Below are 17,946 nucleotides of genomic sequence, written 5' to 3'. Positions count from 1 at the left end.
CTACACATAATCACAAATTTCCTTTATTCTGCCTCCTATGGCAGCTGAATTCTGTCATATTGGATACAATAAGAACATAACTAAGGGGGAAATGAGGGTTCCGATCTAAGAGACCAAGGAGCCATCAACCTTAAGCGGCATTCACCTATTCTGTCCACGTAACCTGAGGGTGATTTGAAGTCAGAATACAAAGTCAACAGCTTCACAAAATGGGGCAGGGGGTATCTGGAAGTTGCCTAAAACATGAGCCTAATTCAAGGTGAAAAGCTCCATTCGTCATATCTTAAAATGGTGTTTAGTTGGGGGGGGGAAGATTCCAGGTTATCTCAACTTCCAAAAGCTCTTGATATCTCATTTCAATCTCTTCTGCTGTCTCTCTGACCACTATTTGCTATGTGAATTGGGGTGGTCCTAAACTCTCAAACAGGAATCTTCTTGAGGCCTAAAGATGGTATCGCCAAAGAGCAAGAGCGAGCGGAGCTCTCCTTCATGGGGCCCCATGGAACATGGGTGAACACACAACCCAGCAGACTACTGTCCACAGCATGCCTGCTGTCAAGGAAGCATGGTCTGTGTCCCACGGCTCCAGGAAGCAGCATCGTCCACTTTACCTGCCTCTCAGCATCCCTTTGAGGACAGGCACTCCCTTCTAAACAGGTGCCCATGTGAACCGGGCAAGTTCTCTGAGCCTTTTGCTGTCCCACCCTGAATAGGAGGAGGACCCTAAGGTCCTGGGCGGTCTTTTTGGTGGAGGGAAGTCTCCTTCCCCAGGGTCCATCCAGGACCCCATCCCAGCACGCCCAGCCTCCCATGCTCCAGTACCTGGAGTGGATGCCATCCACAAACGGCCCCCCTCGACCCTTCAGCTGGTCCACCTCTTGGCGCAGCTTCTCAATCTCTTCAGACAGGCGGCCCTGTGCCAGGTAGACCCAGGGTGAGGGATGGGGGCCAGGGAGGGGCAGAGAGGGAGAGTGGGCGTCAGAGAGGGGCAAAGAGGACGGCAGAGCTAGGGAGAAGCAGAAGAATGTACTGCAAAGTCCAAAGCCAGGGGCCCCAGATCAGGCCCACAGATGACATCAAAGAGAAGAGATCCGACTGGAGAGTATGCAGAGGAGCAGAGCGGCAGAGCCCCAAATGAGGCCTGTCTAGGAATGGACAGTGCTGGAAAAGGCCTGCTCACTGCCATGCAGCGGCACAGTAAACAGGGCTGAGCAGTGGAGGGGTCCCAGTGTGCCCCCAGACCTCACATATATTGCTATGGCAGGGACCGTGGCTACTCCTCCAGGTCTCTAGCTTTACCACCAAATCCTTTCATTGCATCCTCTACTGAGTCTTACCTCTTTGCTGCCATCACTACCCTATAGACTGAGCCTATGGTCTTGTTTTCTCCTTTATTTGTGGGCAAGGTATGGACCTACCCTGAAGGGCTAGGGTGGGAATTGGTTGAAATCGAGTATTTAGTGGTGGTCTACTGGTAAAGAACTGAACTGCCAACCTAAAGGCAAGTGGTTCGAATCCACCCAGTTGCTCCATGGGAGAAAGATGAGCAGTCTCTTTCCGTGCAATTTATAGCCTCTGAAAACACGTTGGTGGGTCAGTTACGAATGAATTCCATGTTGAAGGCACTGAGTTGCTGTTGTTATTAGCGTATTGACGCAATGTAGGATGTTAACAGCATTCGCTCAAAAGCACGTTCTGGTGCTTCTCAGTCCTTCCCTCCCCCCTCCCCGGGCGGGGCTGGCCAGCAGCTGGATACCTTGTGGTGGTGCTGCTCTTCAATCTGCCGCTGGGAGCTCTCCAACTCCTGGATCAGCGTGTTCTGGGGGCGAACAGCGGTGAGCCAGGGTCCACGACCCCTCTATTGCTCTCAGGCTCATACCTCTCCCTAGCCCGGACCTGACCCTCTCGGTCCACTCGTCCATCCCCACTCCCAACCCCATCCATGCCCTCCTCTGCCTCGAGTCTACATCTTTCCTGCAATGAATGCTCCATCCGAACAGTCGCCTCAGCCCCAGGCTTGCGTTGGCCCCGCCTACCAGGCCAGCCTCTCCCAGCCCAGCTCCGCCCCCTCCCCGGAGCCCCGCCCACCAGGCCCCAGCACTGGGCACCTTTTCCTCCAAGGCAGCCATGCGCTCCTTCAGATGGAGCTGCAGGCGCTCGTTGGACTCGCTAAGCAGCCGGTCCACCGTGTCTGACAGCCGCTTGTTGTGGTCCTCATTCATCTTCTCCCGCTGGCGCACCTGCACAGCCAGCGCGTCTCGCACCACTTCACACACAGGGCCTTAACTTCTCCCAGCCCTGCCCAGAAGCCAGCCACCCAAGCCCGCTGGGGGCTCTTCAACCCATCCACCAGCGAGGAGGGGGGGCCACCTTTCCCTCCAACACTCCCAACCACCTCCACCTCCGTTCATTAACTTGCCCTTGCCAGACCCCTCGTCTCCACGCCCCAGCCTTCCATATCCCAGTGAAGAACCACCCTCACCCGTGCCAGCTCCTGGTTCTTCTCCTCCAGCTGCCCCTCCAGCTGCCTCAGGTGCTCCTCAATGTTGCCATGCCGTTCTTCAGCCTAGGGGCAAAGGTGGGCCAGAGATAGCTCTTTATCTCCCTTGGCTCCTGCTCAGGCCTCACACCTGCCTGCCCTGCTGTACATATGGTCTTAAACATCAGTGTCTCAGGTACAAAGCAGCCCAGCCCACCACCTGTCATTTTGGACCAGAGCTGCCGTCACCCCGGCTTACCTCCCCATGCACCCTCCTTCCTAGTGAGGTTAGTCTTGAAGTATTTTGGCACGTGCAGCTCAAGAAACCACAAAGTCTCCCCATGCTTCCCAGGAGAGCAGGTAAAAACAAAACAACTCTCCTTCATGAACTACCACGAATCTCTCCTATAGCTCCAAGGAAATGCAAATGTGCTTAAGAGTATGGACTCAAGCCAGACTGCCACGGTTCAAATCCTAGCTTTCTCTCTTACCAATTGTGCAAACCTTGGGCAAATTGCTGAAATTTGTTTACCCAGCCTTAAATGTGGATAATAAAAGCCCCCAGGCCCACTGGACCACGGAGAACACAAAATGAGATAGTCTATCAAAAACATTTACAACACAAGCACCACACAACCATGTTTGTTATTGTTGTGTGCTGCCGAGTTGATTCTGACTCATCAAAACCCTACATAAAAGAACAGAGAGTTCTTCTCAAAGAGTTTTCAAGCATGCAAATCATGGGAACAGACTGTCAGGTCTTTTCTCTTCAGAACCACTGTTGAGCTTTGATCTGCTAACAGCCTGAGTTAGCCATGATGCTGCTGCTATTAAACCAGCCCAGATTGAGAGGTCTCTCTTTTCTTCCACGTACCTCCTGAGACAAGACCCCACCGTCTCCACTGACAAGGTACTCAGTGTCACGCATCTTAGAATCAGAAAACTCTTCCTTCAAATGCCCCTGCTACGACTCACTTGGATGTTACTCACTCCAGCCCACCCCTTGTCAGGATTTGGGAGACTCCAAGGCTGACTGTTCAGCATCCCACACACATCCTCTGCTTTGATTCAAACCTGGCCCTTCATGCTGAAACACTATGAATATTTCACTGTTTTGCGTCATCAAGTCAATTTCAACTCATAGTGACCGAAGTGCAGCTGCCCTGAGAGTTTCCAAAGTGGAGATATTTACCGGAGCGGGTCACCAGGTTATGTGCCAAATGATGAGTTCAATCCATCAAATGTTTAGCCACTGTGATACCAGAACTCTCTGGAAGGACCTTAGAGACACGTCATGATGGAGAGAACACTAAAGTAAAGTCAGGGGAGAGGTGGCTTTTCCAAGGCCGCAGAGCCACACAGTGGCAAAATCAGGCTTTGTCATAAGTCTACTGAAGGACAGGCAGGCTGTGGGTTCAACCCCTGGAGCACCCACACCACCACACTGTCAGCCTCTGTGCTCAGGGGCCTGTTACTGTTGAGAAGTGCTGCCAAGTCAGCTGTTGACTCCCAGAGACTCCATGACCGCAGAATGATACCCTGCTTTTCTAGCAATTCTGTGCCATCCTCATCATCTTTGTTTGTGCCTACTGTTTCAATCACTGAGTCAACCTATCTTATTGAAGGTCTTCTTTGCTTTCTCTGACCTTTTACTTTTCCCAACCATGGTGCCCTTCTCTAAGAACTGGCTCCAGCTGATAACATGTTCAAAGTATGCGAGAAATCTCACCATCCTTATTTTTAAGGACTCTGGCTACACTTCGTCCAAGATAGATTCGTGATTGTTCTTTGAGCAGCCCACGGGAAATTCAATAGTCTTCGCCAACACCACAATTTAAAGGCATCAGTTCTCTGTTCTTATTCCTTGTCCAACTTTCTCACACACGTGAAACAATTGAAAAATATCATGGGTAGGGTCAAGGGGAGCTCTGATGGCCGAGTGGTAAGAAGCTGCACTGTGATCTCAAAGGGACAGGGTTTGAATCCACCAGCTGCTCTGCAGGAAAAGGATGGGTCATTTGTTCTCATGCAATTAACTGCTTCTGAAAACCCACTGGAGGGTAAGCAATGGGTCCATTCTGACGGCACACAACAACAACAAACAGGGTCAAGGCGTACCTTAGTCTTTAAAGTAGCATCTTTGTTCTTTAGCACTTTAAAAAGGTCTTTGGCAGCAGATTTGCCCAGTGAAATTCATCTTTTGATTTCTTGGCCTGGTGCTGACTAATCGGGGTTCCTCGCATACCTGGGCTGAGGGGAGCTACAGTAAACCCTCCTGAAAGCCTCTAGCCCAGGGCAACCACTCCTAAATTCTCCTGATTAACACACTGCAAATCTCTGTCCGTGTATTGACCTAACTCCTCTAGAACCTATTCTTTTTCAGCCTGTACAACTTTTAGGACTTAGCATCCCATAAAGTTTTCTATTCATTAGAATAAAACTATATCCCCTTTCATTTCTCCTGTGATCCAAATTATTACATATACTCTGCTCCCAGTCAAAGGACTGAAGGCTCCATTCCATCCAGGGGTGCCTCATAAGACAGGTCAGGTGATCAACTTCTGAAAAACCAACCACCAAAACCCCTGTGGAGCACAGCTATACTCCAACACAAACGGGGTCACGAGTCAGAGTCAACTCAACAGTAACTGGGGTGACTGAGATATTTCATGCAGCATAATGTCCTCCAGGCTCAATCATGTTGTGTAGTGTTTTATGAGTTAACTGTTTTTCAACGCTGTATAATATTCCATTGTGTGGATGTACCAGAGTTTTCCTATCCATTCATTTGTTGACTGGCACTTGGGCTGCTTCTTTCTCTTTGCTATTATGAACAACGTGGGTGTGCATACATCTGTTTGAATCACAGCTCTGGTTTATTTAGGGCATATTCCCAGAAGTGAAATTGCTGGGTCAAATGGTATTTCTAATTCCCACTTTTTTTAAAGAAAGTGACAGACTGTGCTCTACAGTGATTGTACCACTTTACATTCCCACGAGCAATGAATTAGATTGTTAATGAAAACCTAACTTCTCTGTAAATCTTTTTTTAAAATCACAATTTAAAAAACAAAGCCAAACCAATAACTTTACTCTCTACTGCAGCCTTTAAGCAACCAGGGGTGTTATCTAAATCTAGACTGCTTCCATTCAATAAGGAAGGATGAGCTCAGTGTAAACTCCAGGATGTAGTGACTCTGATCATATCTCTTCTCAAGAGTCTATCTTTTCAGAGACAAACGTTTTATTCTTTCTACTCTACCCCCAAACAAAAGACATCATGAACCACAATGATATAAAAGGTACTCAAAAGAGGTAGCTTCCACAACAATGCCCTGAAAGTGACTGTATACACCTTCTTCGGTGATCATCATACCTCTGCAGGACGATAAGGGCAGGGATCACTTTTCTTAACTGATATCCACAATGAAGTGTGTGTCCTGAGGTCACACTATGAGACGGGATTTTCTCTACATCCAGTTTGCCTTCCACACTCTCCCAACCATAGAACAGCAGGTGGGGAAAGAGCTGCCCCAATCCCTGGCCCACTTGCCTTGGTGAGGGCTGCAATTCTCTGGGCCAGCTCAGCCTCCACCTCCGGCAGTGTCTCTGCCTTCCGCATAGTCTGCTGCAGCTTCTGCTCAGCCACTTCCAGCAGTTCCTGTAGGTGCCGGGCCTTTTCCTCACACTAGGAAAGTAGAGGCATGGGAAGTGATTCCAGAAAGAAGACTGAAACTCTTTCCTCCTCCCATCCCTTGCCTCAACCCCAGCCTGCAGAGAGCAGGTGCTGAGTCAGAAACAGTAAAGGTCCACCTTAGATCTGAGCTTCCCAAGATGCCCCACTCACCCCGAATGATGCTTCTCCTTTCCCAAGATTGCCTGCAGGACCCAGAAACTCCTGAGCCACTAAGGGAAGGTCCCAGCACACCTGTCAGGACCTCTAGGGTCAAGCATAATACTGGATCCCTCCCCACCTTGAAGTTACCTGCCGGTGGAGGGATTCCTTATTGGCGAGCTCATTCTCCAACTTGTCATTGAGGTCATGGATAGATGTGGCCTCTCGCTGAGCAGCCAGGTAGCGCTTCTCCAGTGTGGTGATCCGCTCCTCCATGTCCTCCTTCTGGGCCAGAGCCTGGGTGGGAAAGAAGGAGACTGCTGCCATCCTATTGTTGTTGTTGTTAGGTGCCATCAAGTCAACCACAACTTACAGTGACTCTATGAACAGGAGACCTGAACCCTATGCTGTGCTATCCTCATCATCCCTGCTGTACTCAAGCCTACTCATCCAGCCACTATGCCAAGCCAACTCGTTGAGGGTCTTCCTCTCTTTCGCTGACCCTCCACCCTTCCAAGCTTCATGTCCTCCTCCAAGGACTGGCTGCTTCTCACCACATGCCCAAAGTATGTGAGATGAAGTTTCACCACGCTTCCCTCTAAGGAGGACTGTGACTGCGCCTTCTCTGAGACATACTTGGTTGTGCCTCCCATGAGTACTTGTCTCTTCTCCATGCTCTCCTGATGAGTCCTTAGCTCACCCCTCTTATTCCTCTCTCCCTTGTGTGGTTGTTAATTGTTGAGGTGATTGTGACTCATATTGACCCCATACGTGCAAAGCAGAACTGCTCCACAGGATTTTTAAGGTTAAGATCTTTTATATTTTTTTCAATTTACAGTATTTTAGAATATTGTGTTTTATTGCCACATTAAATAGTAAATGCCATGGGTAGGCTGAAGAACTGAGATTTCCTAGTAGTGGTGGGTGTAATGAAAGTATCAAGATAGCTATGACACCATCATCTGTGATTTCTGCTGGTGATCAAGTCAAAGGTACAGGGAATGTGCCCTGGGCTCTGCTGGGAATGCTATGTTCAAGGAGAGGTTAAAGACAATAAGGATGAAAGAAAGCAGCTCAGCCTCCCTGTTCTGTAGCAAGCTTCCTGGCACTAGGATAATGGCACAATCTAATGAAGTGTCACGTTCCAAGAGGCTTGTGACATGAGGGCAGTAGCAGTACCCACCTCGCCAGACTGCAGGAAGAACTTACAGTATTGGCACGAAAAGGGCAGCAAGAACCATCTGGGTATTCTGTTTCTCTCATTCTGGTTAAGATCTTTTAGACGGGCAGGTATATCTTCCAAAGGCTCTCTGGGTGATTTCTAACCAGCAACTTTTTACCAAATAGTTAAGCGTTCAACTGTCTGAGCCACCCAAGGGCTTCCCTTCAGACCCTGGACCTCATCAAGTGTTCACTCTAACACTTCCAGCCCTGCCTGAGTGCCCTCCACACCAGGGTGCCCATGCAGCTGCCCTCCTGGCTGCCAAACGCCCAGCGCTCAGGAGGTGAGGCCACCACATGCAGACTGGGTCCTTGCTCACCTCACGGAGGTCCCGCTGATGCTTGCTGCTCAGCTCCTCAGACTTGATGAGGTCCCGGCGGGCCGTACCCAGGTCCTCCTCTAATTCAGTCACAGTTGCTGTCAGGGTGACCAGTCGCTCCCGGGTCTGGCTCAGCTCAAAGTTCTGCTTCTCCAGAAGTTCCTGTAGCTCCTCAACCCGGCCGGCATCCTCCTCCAGGGACAGTGAGCCACCATCAACCACTGGACCCAGGGTACCCCACCCCACTGTCCAGCCCGGGGGAGATGGGAGCAAGGAGAACATTCTCAAAGTGGGTCACAGTCCTGTCCCCTATCACGGCACACTACCAGGCAACCATTCCTTCCTGCGTGCACACAGTTCACACAAAACAATGGCAAACACTCTTATTATTTTCCTGTCTATCTCTTGAAAAATAGTAATTCCTAACTTCACTCACTCTAACTCAACGTCACTCAATTCATTGCTGTCAAGTCGGAAGCGACCTTCCAGTAGATTTTTGAGAGGCAGTAAATCTCATGGGAGGAGATCACCCATATTTCTCTCACAGAATCACTGATGGATTGCAGCCACCAGAGAGACCCCACCTTCAGGTTAGCAGCACAACTCTTCATGGAAGACAGCACCACGCTTCCCTAATTTTACCCACTATGCCAGCCTTTCATAATCCAGAAAGAGAACAAAGGCTCAGACAGAGAGGTCTTGACTGAGGCTGATACATGAGATAGATGCCACCTGGTAATTCAAGCTGGGCATGCATGCTACATGCTTTAATGGCATATTGGGTTGTTGTTGTTGTTATGTGCCGTCGAGTCGCCTGCGACTCATAGCGACCCTATGTACAACAGCCCTAAATTCTGCTCTGTCCTGTGCCAATCACACCGTCTCTGACACACCCATCCCGATTACCCCAGTCACTGAATCAATCCACCTCATTGAGGGCCTTCCCCTCCTGCGCTGTCCCTCCACTCTACCAAACATGTTGTCGTATTGGGTACTAAAAAAAAACCCAATAGGCATATTTGCAGACAAGATGGTAGAAGGAAAACAAGACAAGTGGAAACACTGGAAGAAGGCCCAAATTGAATGCAACCAGTAAGTCAGGGCCCCCACTTGTCTTGGAAAAATGGTGCCCTCTATGATGCAGCTGCCCCATCACCCACCTTCCAGAGACGTTTGGGCCCCAGCTCCACAGTCCCCTCTTCTTCTGGCGCTCCGTCCCGCACCCCTGCCCCCTGCTGCAGGGCAGACACCTGTGGATCACAGGCCCCAGACAATGAGTCAAAGGAAAGAGAAACTCTTATCCTAGACTCTTCTCAGCCTCCTACCTCCCAGACAGAGGTACCCTGCTAGCCTGGGCTAGCAGTCTCCAGCCAAGATAGTGGGAGAAACAGGATGAGGAACTGAGTGAGGCAGAGAAACAAACCAGCCTGAGCCTCCAAAAATTTTGTCTGCAGATAGAGGGTGTAGAGGGAGCTTACCTGCTGGTGGGCACCTGCCAGCTGCTCCTCCAACGTGCTCACTCGCTCCAGCGCTGCCCGGAGCCGCTCTCGCACCTGCCCGAGGTAAGGGGAGATGGAGGAAGAAAGGGGAACCCCACTGGACTCAGGCTGGCGGGGCTTGGGCTTGGTCTACCGCCTTTGGGCATGAGGCAAAAAAAGGGCATTCCAAGAGGGAGGGAACCTGGAAGGAGGACCACAAATGAGGCCAACGGTGGGCGGGAGCCAGTTCCGAGGCTAGAGAGCCATCTTCCCTAAGCACAAGACATAGGGATGGCAGAGAAAGGACTCTGGGAGGTCCAGGGAAGTCTGGCTGGCTGAGGTGGGCAGTGGGTACCTTCTCATCCAAGGCTTTGTGGTGCTCGAACAGCGACTTGAGGGCCTTCAGGACCTCCACCTCACTGGAGACCCCTGAAGGTGACTGGGCCTGGCGCTTCACCACCGTCATCCGCAGTGACCGTTCATGACGAGACACCAGGCACTCCAGGTGTTCCAGAAGCAGCTGGCACGGAACAGGGCAGGGAGGGCGAGTCGTAAGCAAGCACCCCATGAGGTATAGGCAGGGCCCCCAGGGTCACCTACGAGGCTGACATACTCCCATGTTGTTATCAACTGTGGAGTTGGTCCTCAACTCATGGTGGACCCATGCACAACAGAACCAGAATGTCACTCATGGCCGGACCCACTGGCTGCCCGCAGCAATGTGTGTGCCCTCACACGCACGCAGCAGGCCATCTGCACGTACCCTTGTGTTATTTCGTTCTGCTTTCAGCTCTGAGATCTCCTCCTCCCGCTCTAGAAGCTGCTCCCGACACATGCTCAGCTCGCGGGTTAAAGTGGCAAATTCCTGAAAAATCCCAAAGCCCCTCAGTGCATAAGGATTCATGCCCTAAGGAGTGTCTGGTACCACAAAGTTGGAGGTGGGATCCCCTTCCTCACTCCATAAAAGTCCCTATCTAATATTATACAACACGGAGGAGCCTGGAGGACATTTTGATGAGTGAAATATCTCAGTCACAAAAGGATAAATACTGCATAAAACCACTGTTATAAAACAGGACAGACATGGAAGGGGGAGAGAATGAGAAAAGAGTGAATAGATAATGGGGAAGAACTGTCCAAAAGGAATATATCATTATGCATTATATGTACAAGAACAATCTGGAAAAAAGGGTGCCTTTGGGGCGGGCTGAGGGAGGGGGGATGGGGGAGAAGAAAGCATGCAACAATGAATAAAAAAAATAAGAAATATGTTTTTAAATAAAGACCCTATCTATCTGTATTATGGAGATGTACTGGAGAACCATGGATTGATTTGGATACAAGAGTGAGAAAGACACGCAGCCCCTCCCCTCCAGCCACACCCACAGCCTGGTTCTTTTCTTCTCCCCCACCTTGCATGACAGGTATGCCCAGCGGCTGTGTACCATTCTTGCCGAGAGCCCAGTCGGTAGGGTCTTCTAGGGACCTTCATTCTGACAGAATCAGTTTTCAAATCCAAATATCTCCAATTTCAACTTTGAATCAGACACTCAGATTAGTATTGCTGGCCATTTTTATTTAATTATCCCAACTGTGACTAGGGAGCTCTGGTAGCCTAGTGTTATGAAGCTGCTCTGCAATCCCTAAGGCACACAGTTCGAGGCCGCCCGCTACTCCTCAGAAGGATGGGCAATCTCCTACTATGCAACTAACCACTTCTGAAAACTGGACAGAGGGTGAGCTATGGGTCAGATCTGACAACAACCACCTTGCATTTTGGTCTCCCCAGCAAGTCAATGAAATCTCTGCTTTTGGTTTGGCATGGTTGTTGTTTTTGTAGTGTGCCATCAAGCCAAAACCAACTCATAGCGGGAAGAGATTGTATAGCTTTTCCCCTTGATGCAGCTGGTAGATCTGAACTACAAGCCTTTGGGATGGCAGAGCGGCTCCTTACCTCCAGGGCACCAGATAGAAACTAATGAAAGATTTGAGGAATAAAAGGGAGCTTCGAAGATAAAGTCTGAATCTGTGCCCCAGAGAGCTCTTTTCTGTTCCTTACCAGAGCTTTACAAGTTCAAGTCATCCAAGATATAAGAGCCAGCTGGTGGACGGAGGGGTCCATCTCCATGGGAGCAAAAGCACAGATAAACCTGCCCACAGTCACATAACCAGCCATGGCTTCCCAGGAGCCCTGCTCATTGGCCACTGCCACATCCTGTCACCTAATGCCATGCCACCTGCCCTGGCTTTACTGACCACACACACCCCACTTCCAGGCTGAGACCCTCAGAGAGCATGCCCACGGACCAAGGCTCACCAAATCCCCCTTAGGCAGGACCTTATTCCAGGAAGTTTTTCAGATGAGTGACCCCTCCTGTACTGATGCTCATGTCTGAGTGTGAAGAATGTTGCAATGGCTTCCCACCTGGAATCTCCCTCACACACAAAGGACTTGTGACTGAGGAAGAACTCCCAAAGTAACCTTTTCTATCACTCCAAAGCAGGCCATGGGTGGTCAGGAGGGCTTAAACACAGCAGAAACTCTGAGGAAGACACAGAACTGGGCACATTTCATTGTGTTGTTTATAGGGTCATGGTGAATCAGAACCAAATTGATAACACTTAACAACTAGCCATTTGTTAGGCCCTATGCGATAAGGGTTACCCATGGTGGACAGTGTTTGGTGGAGCTTCCCAATTAAAACAAGCTTGAAAGCAGGAGTGGCATCCTCTTCCAAAAGAGTTTGCCTCTGGAAACTCTAGGAACTTGAAGAAACGATGAAAGTTGTACAAGGTCTTACGTTCATAGGGGCACTATGAGTCATCTATGACTCAATGGCACTTAACAACAACATAGAGAGAGCTCTGTTGGCCTAATGAATAGAAAGTTATGCTATCAAGTCAAAGATGGGTGATTTTAATCTGTGACCCTCAGGCCTGGTTTTAATCATTTTTGGTCAAACATTCTTCCAAGTGGTACAGCACTGGTCTGTCCATTTTCTCTACAGAGGTAACTCGTGGCTGCTGTGATGCTGAACACTGTGACACAGATGTGTCAAATGTGATAATGGTTACCCATGGTAGACAGTATTCGGTGGAGCTTCCCGATTAAAACAAGCTTGGAAGCAGGAGTGGCATCAACTTCTGAAATAGCTTGCCTCTGGAAACTCTATGAACTTTAAGAAACGAAAGTTATACAAGTGTTCAGGCCTTTCCTTCATAGGGTCACTATGAGTCATCTACGACTCGACAGCATGTAACAACAACAACAACAACATAGGATACAGCTTTTGTGGTCTAATGGGTAAAGAGCTGCGCTGCCATCTTAAAGGCAGGAGGTTCAAATCCACCAGCCGCTCTCCAGGAGAAAGATGAACAACCTCCTCTAACGCAATCTACAGCCTTGGAAACCCCTCTGAAGGGTCAGCTATGAGTCAGTTCGGACCGGATGGCAGTAAGAGAAGGAGCGGGCTACAGCAGCGAGACGATACAACCCCCTGTCCTCTAAGCTTCTATCTGGGCAGGTAGACAAGCCCTGCATCAAATTTCAGCTCTGCCTTCCCCCTTATCTGTGTGACCTTGGGCATGTTCCTCCATCTCTTTGAACTTCAGTTCTCTAATCTGTAGAACAGAGACAAAGTCCTAAATCAAGTGTATCCCTATGAGGAGGGAAGGGAGCCAACACACAGAAAGCACTTAGCACAAGTCCATCAAAGGCAGCTATTTTTATCAATGACATTGTGCTTAACAATCCTTTGGGGCCTCTCCTCTTCCTCCTCATTCTCTTATCATCATTTGGGTTCTTGTTTATTCCCTTTATGGTCTATCAGCTCCTTGGGGAGAGTGAGTGGTTCATTGAGTGGGAGCATGTTCAGGGCCTCATGCACCCCAATTCCTCACCAGGGTCCCCATTCTCCTCCATGAAGCATCACAAGTCTTTGCTCGCATCACTTCTGGGAAGGATGCTCCCCGATGCAGGCTGAATCCTGACTCCTCCCTACACACAGGGAAAGGAGCTGAGTACCAGGCGGTTTGGCTCCTGGGGGCTGCCTGACACTAGCTGCGCAGTCCACTGTGTACAGTACCCGAAAGGCATCAGTGGAGGGTGCAGAACCATGCACAATGTGGCCAGACTTGCACCCCTGCTCTGCCCAGCACCTGGCTACAGAAGCATATACACATGCCTTCTTTGACAAACAGCAGGCCCCAAAACCCAAGTTCTGGCTCTCTTCTGCACCTTGTTCTGGGGTGAGCATCAAATGGGTGATAAGTAAGAAGCAAGAGAGCCCCCACCAACATAGGGAGGTGAGACATACAGCCTCTGGAGACCTGGGCTCCATTCCTTCTGCCATCTGCTAAATGGGTGGGCCCTGGCAATTTACTAATCCCTCCCAATTTTCACTTCACTGCTTATTATAAAATGCAGATGGTGGTGATGGTAGTATCAATTTCATAGTTACTGTGAGAATTTAGAGAGGTGATCCATGGAATGTGATCTCAATACACTGCCTACCACATTTCAGAAAACAAAAACAAAACCAAAAACACAAACCCACCTCATTACCATAAAGTTGGAACCAACTCTGCAAAGGAAAGCATGTCGAAGTGAAAAAGCTGAACAGAAGATTTCAAAGGGGGGAGCTCTGGTGGCCTAGTGGCAAGCAGCTGCAACTACAATCCCAGAGGCGCTCGGTTCAAATCCACCAGATGCTCTGCCGGGGAAGAAGGGACAATCTCCTCCTGTACCAGTCAGATCTGATTTGATGGTACACACACACAAAAATAAAAAATAAAAAAAGAAGATTTCAAAGGGCACCTTGGGAGAACAAAGCAAAGTATTTTACAATGAAATGTCCAGAGAACTGGAATTGGAGAATAAAAAGGAATTTTCTCTGCACTTCTCAAGCTGAAAGAACTGAAAAACAAATTTAAGCCCCATGTCACAATGTTAAAAGATGCTATGGGAACTATAATGAATGACCCAGAAAGAATCAAAAGAAGATGGAGGGAATACACAGTCACTGTACCAGAAAGTATTGATTGACACTGAAAAATTTCAAGCAGAAACATATGAAAAGGAGCCAAGGGTAATAAAGGAGGAAGTGGAAGCTACATTGAAGGCATTGGCAAAAAATAAGGCCCCAGGAATCGATGGGATATAAAAATGACTTGTTTCAATTAAAAGATGCAGCCTTGTATGCACTCACCAGTCTATGCCAGGAAATTTGACGGACAGCTGTCTGGCCAATGGATTGGAAGATATCTATATTTGTTCCTATTCCCAAGAAGCGTGATCCAAATGAATGTGGAAATCATCGACAGTATCACTGATATGACATGCAGGCAAAATACTGCTGAAGATCATTAGAAAACAACTGGAACAGTACATAGATAGTGAACTGCCAGAAGTTCAAGCAGGATTTAGAAAAGGCTGTGGCACCAGAGGTATCATTACTGATGTCAGATGGATTCTGGCTGAAAGTAAAGAATACCAGGAGAATGTCTATTTGCGCTTTATTGACTATGCACGTTGTGGCTGACATTGAGAAGAATGGGAATCCCAGAGCATTTGATTGTGCTCATACAGAACCTATACCTGGACCAGGAGGCTGCTGTGTGAACAGAGCTGGGGAGCTCTACATGGTTTAGAATTGTGAAGCAAGTGCACCAGGGTTGTATTCTCTCTCCATACTTATTCACTCTGTATGCTGAGCAAATTATCTGAGAAGCTGGACTCTATGAGGAGGAGTGTAGTATTAGGATTGGAGGAGACTCATCAATAACCTGCGTCATGCAGATGACACAAACTTGCTTGCTGAAAGTGAGGAGGGCTTGAAGCACATGTTGCAGAAGATCAAGGAATGCAGCCTTTGGTATTAATTACATCTCAATGTCAGGAAAACGAAGATTCTTACCACTGGACTGATAGGCAGCAGATGGAAAGAAGATTGAAACTATCAAGAGCTTGATCTTGTTTGGATCCACAATTAACAACACCCTTGGTACAAGCAGTTAGGAAATAAGGAAATGCATTGCCCTGGGAAAATCTGCAGTTAAGGATCTTTCCAAATTACTGAGGAGTAGTGATGTCAGTTTGAATACTGAGGTGCATCTGATTCAGGCCACAGTCTTTCCTAGCTATGCCTCTGAAAGCTGGACAATGAATAAGGATGACAGAAAAAGAATCAATGCCTTTTAGCTGTGGTGTTGGAGAAGAGTACTGAACATCCCATGGATGTCCAAGAGAACAAACAGATATGTCTTAGAGAGGGTGCAGCTGGAGTGCTCTTTGGAGGCAAGAATGATGAGGCTTCACCTCACATACTTTGGGCATTTTGTTAGGAGATGCTATTCCTTTGAGAAAGACATGATGCTGGGAAGGCTGGAGGGTTGGCGAAGGAGAGGAAGACCCTCAACCAAGTGGAATGATGCAGTAACTGCTGCAATGGGCTCTTGTGTATCAGGAAGGGTGAGGATGGCGCAGGCTAGAACAGGGTTCAGATCTTTTGTTCACAGGGTCACTATGAGTCATGCTCACCTTGATGGCACCTAACAACAACAATAATAGTGCAGAGTGGTACACAGGCTGAAGGTCTATTATCTACTCCATGGGACAAAGATGGCAATCTTTCCCACAAAGATTCACAGCCTCCTAAACCCAATGGAGGGTCATATGAGGAAGAAATTAACTGGATGACAGTGAGTTTGTTCTTTGGTTTTACATGATTGCTAAGAGTTCTGGTGGCACAGTTGTTAGGAGGTTGGCTGGCTAATAGCATTCATTCACTGCAGTCGAGTCCGAGCTGACTAATAGACAGCCCTCCACTGGCTTTCTGAGGCTGCACACCACACTGGGGAGCACTGCTTATCTCTCTCCCAAGAAGGAACCACTTGAATGTTGGTTAGCAACACAGCTCCCTTTAGACTAGGCCACCAGGGATCTCGGCTAGCTGTAAGGTCGCCTTTTAAACCCACCAGACAGTCTTTGGGAGAAAGATTACAAAGTCCAACCCACAGCTGTCAGACTGATTTTGATCCATAGCAACTCTACAGGATAATGCAGAACTGCCATATACTGTTTCCAAGACCGTCACGGAAGCAGGTACCATGTACACCATGTTTTCCTCCTGCAGAGCAGATAGGAGGTTCGAGCCACTGATCTTTCAGTTTGTAACCAAGAGCTTCAACCACAGCACCAGCAGGGCTCCTTTCACAAAGATGGATGTTGTTGTTGTTGTTATTGTGTACCACAGAGTCAGAACCAACCCATAGGTGACCCTCTGGCCGGCTTTCAGAAGCAGTTAATCACATGGGAGGAGGTTGCCCATCCTTCTTCTGCAGAGCAGCAGATGGTCCCGAACCCCTTGCCTTCAGGATTGCAGCACAGCTTCTTTCCATTAGGCCACCAGATAGTGCTGGAAATCCTATGGGTAATTCTACTTCTCCTACAGGGCAATCAGTGGTTTCTGATTGCCAGGGAAGAGGGTTTTTGAAGAGCATGACCTGTATCAAGATGCCTGGTTTCTAGATGCAACTCTGCCTGTAATTTGCTGCCGTGACACCTCCTGATTTTTCATCTGTGCAATAAGGAAGCCTGACTAGATAATCTCTAAGGCTTCTCTTATCTCCACTTCTAAGATTCCTCTTCCCCAACCTCAATGCAGCAGCTGAGCTGAGCTTTCTCTCCAGCCTAGGCTGCCACCTGCTGGTCACCCGGCTCACTGCAGTTGACCACTCGGCCTGGGTTTTTCCTGCCTCCAATACATCATCTTATACTCCAACTCCGGGCTGAGGCAATGTTTGGAGACAAGGCGAGTAAATGCCAATCACTGATATGTAAATTGATGCCTGAGAGCTGAAGGGCTTGAGGACGCAGGGCTCAGCCCTGCATGGTGGAGTGGGGGAGGGATGGCTGGCCTTACCTGGGGGAGGGCAGAGTTAAGGTGACGCTGGAGCTGGTCCCGCTCATGCAGGGCATCCTGGAGGCGGCTCTGCGTGGCCGCCAGCGTCTCCTGGCTCTCACGGAGGGACTCCAGTAACTTCTCTCGCTCATCCAGCATGTTCACCATCAGCTGCTCAAAGTTGGCGTCGGCGTCGGCGCCATGAGGGGGGCCCAGAGGGTCTCCCTCGTTGATCGTGGGCATCACCTCACACATGGTTAGGGGTGGGCTGGGCCTTCTCGGTGTCGGGGGACAGGGAAGGGTTCACAAGGTTGGCACCTCCAGTGGGACCCTGCCTGTGGGTCTCAGAGAGGGCAGTGCGAGGTGGGTGGACAGGTGGGCAGAGGCTTCTCCCATGGCATCAGTTGCTCTTGCTCTGAAAAGGACCCGGTGCCTGGAAGGCCCCTGGAGAACGGAGCCAAAAGACCTGACTTATCCTCTCAGGGCTGGGGCTAGGCGCCCTGGGTCCCCAGAGAAGTGGGCAGCAGCCAAGTGTGGCCATGACAGGAAGGGGTGCCAGGGCTGAAAGGGTGCCCTTCTTTTAAACTGTGCGCTGGCACGTGGCAGGATTCCAACTGGGTCTAGCGACATCCATCGTCTCTGCAAGGCAGTGGCTCGGAGCTGACCAGGTCTGTGGGAAAAAAGACCACGGTGAGGAGCAGCAGGAAAGGGC

General features: G+C 49.3%; 1 protein-coding gene across 2 annotated transcripts in view; it reads right to left on the bottom strand.

Annotated features, from left to right (window-relative positions):
• The window catches only part of PPFIA4 (protein tyrosine phosphatase, receptor type, f polypeptide (PTPRF), interacting protein (liprin), alpha 4), a 60,515-nt gene extending 43,026 nt beyond the window's left edge, over positions 1-17,489 (bottom strand). The window contains exons 1-11 of one of the 2 annotated variants that reach the window (XM_006887880.1): positions 17,256-17,489; positions 10,097-10,198; positions 9,689-9,853; positions 9,334-9,408; positions 9,016-9,105; positions 7,856-8,047; positions 6,465-6,611; positions 6,033-6,167; positions 2,483-2,566; positions 2,109-2,240; positions 823-914 (exon numbers count right to left, since the gene is read on the bottom strand). In XM_006887880.1, the coding sequence (XP_006887942.1) occupies positions 823-914; positions 2,109-2,240; positions 2,483-2,566; positions 6,033-6,167; positions 6,465-6,611; positions 7,856-8,047; positions 9,016-9,105; positions 9,334-9,408; positions 9,689-9,853; positions 10,097-10,198; positions 17,256-17,489 (1,448 nt within the window). Of the gene's footprint in view, positions 1-822; positions 915-1,756; positions 1,820-2,108; positions 2,241-2,482; positions 2,567-6,032; positions 6,168-6,464; positions 6,612-7,855; positions 8,060-9,015; positions 9,106-9,333; positions 9,409-9,688; positions 9,854-10,096; positions 10,199-17,255 lie in introns of those variants that run through there. The other variant, XM_006887881.1, reaches the window with a different exon arrangement.
• Positions 17,490-17,946: the final 457 nt, after the last annotated feature.

The sequence above is a fragment of the Elephantulus edwardii genome, unplaced genomic scaffold (genome assembly GCF_000299155.1).
Source record: "Elephantulus edwardii isolate Elephantulus edwardi_28Jun2011 unplaced genomic scaffold, EleEdw1.0 scaffold00063, whole genome shotgun sequence".
In the NCBI taxonomy this organism is placed as follows: domain Eukaryota; kingdom Metazoa; phylum Chordata; class Mammalia; order Macroscelidea; family Macroscelididae; genus Elephantulus; species Elephantulus edwardii.
Note: the sequence above shows the minus strand (reverse complement) of the source record. Positions and strands in the feature narration are given on the sequence as shown.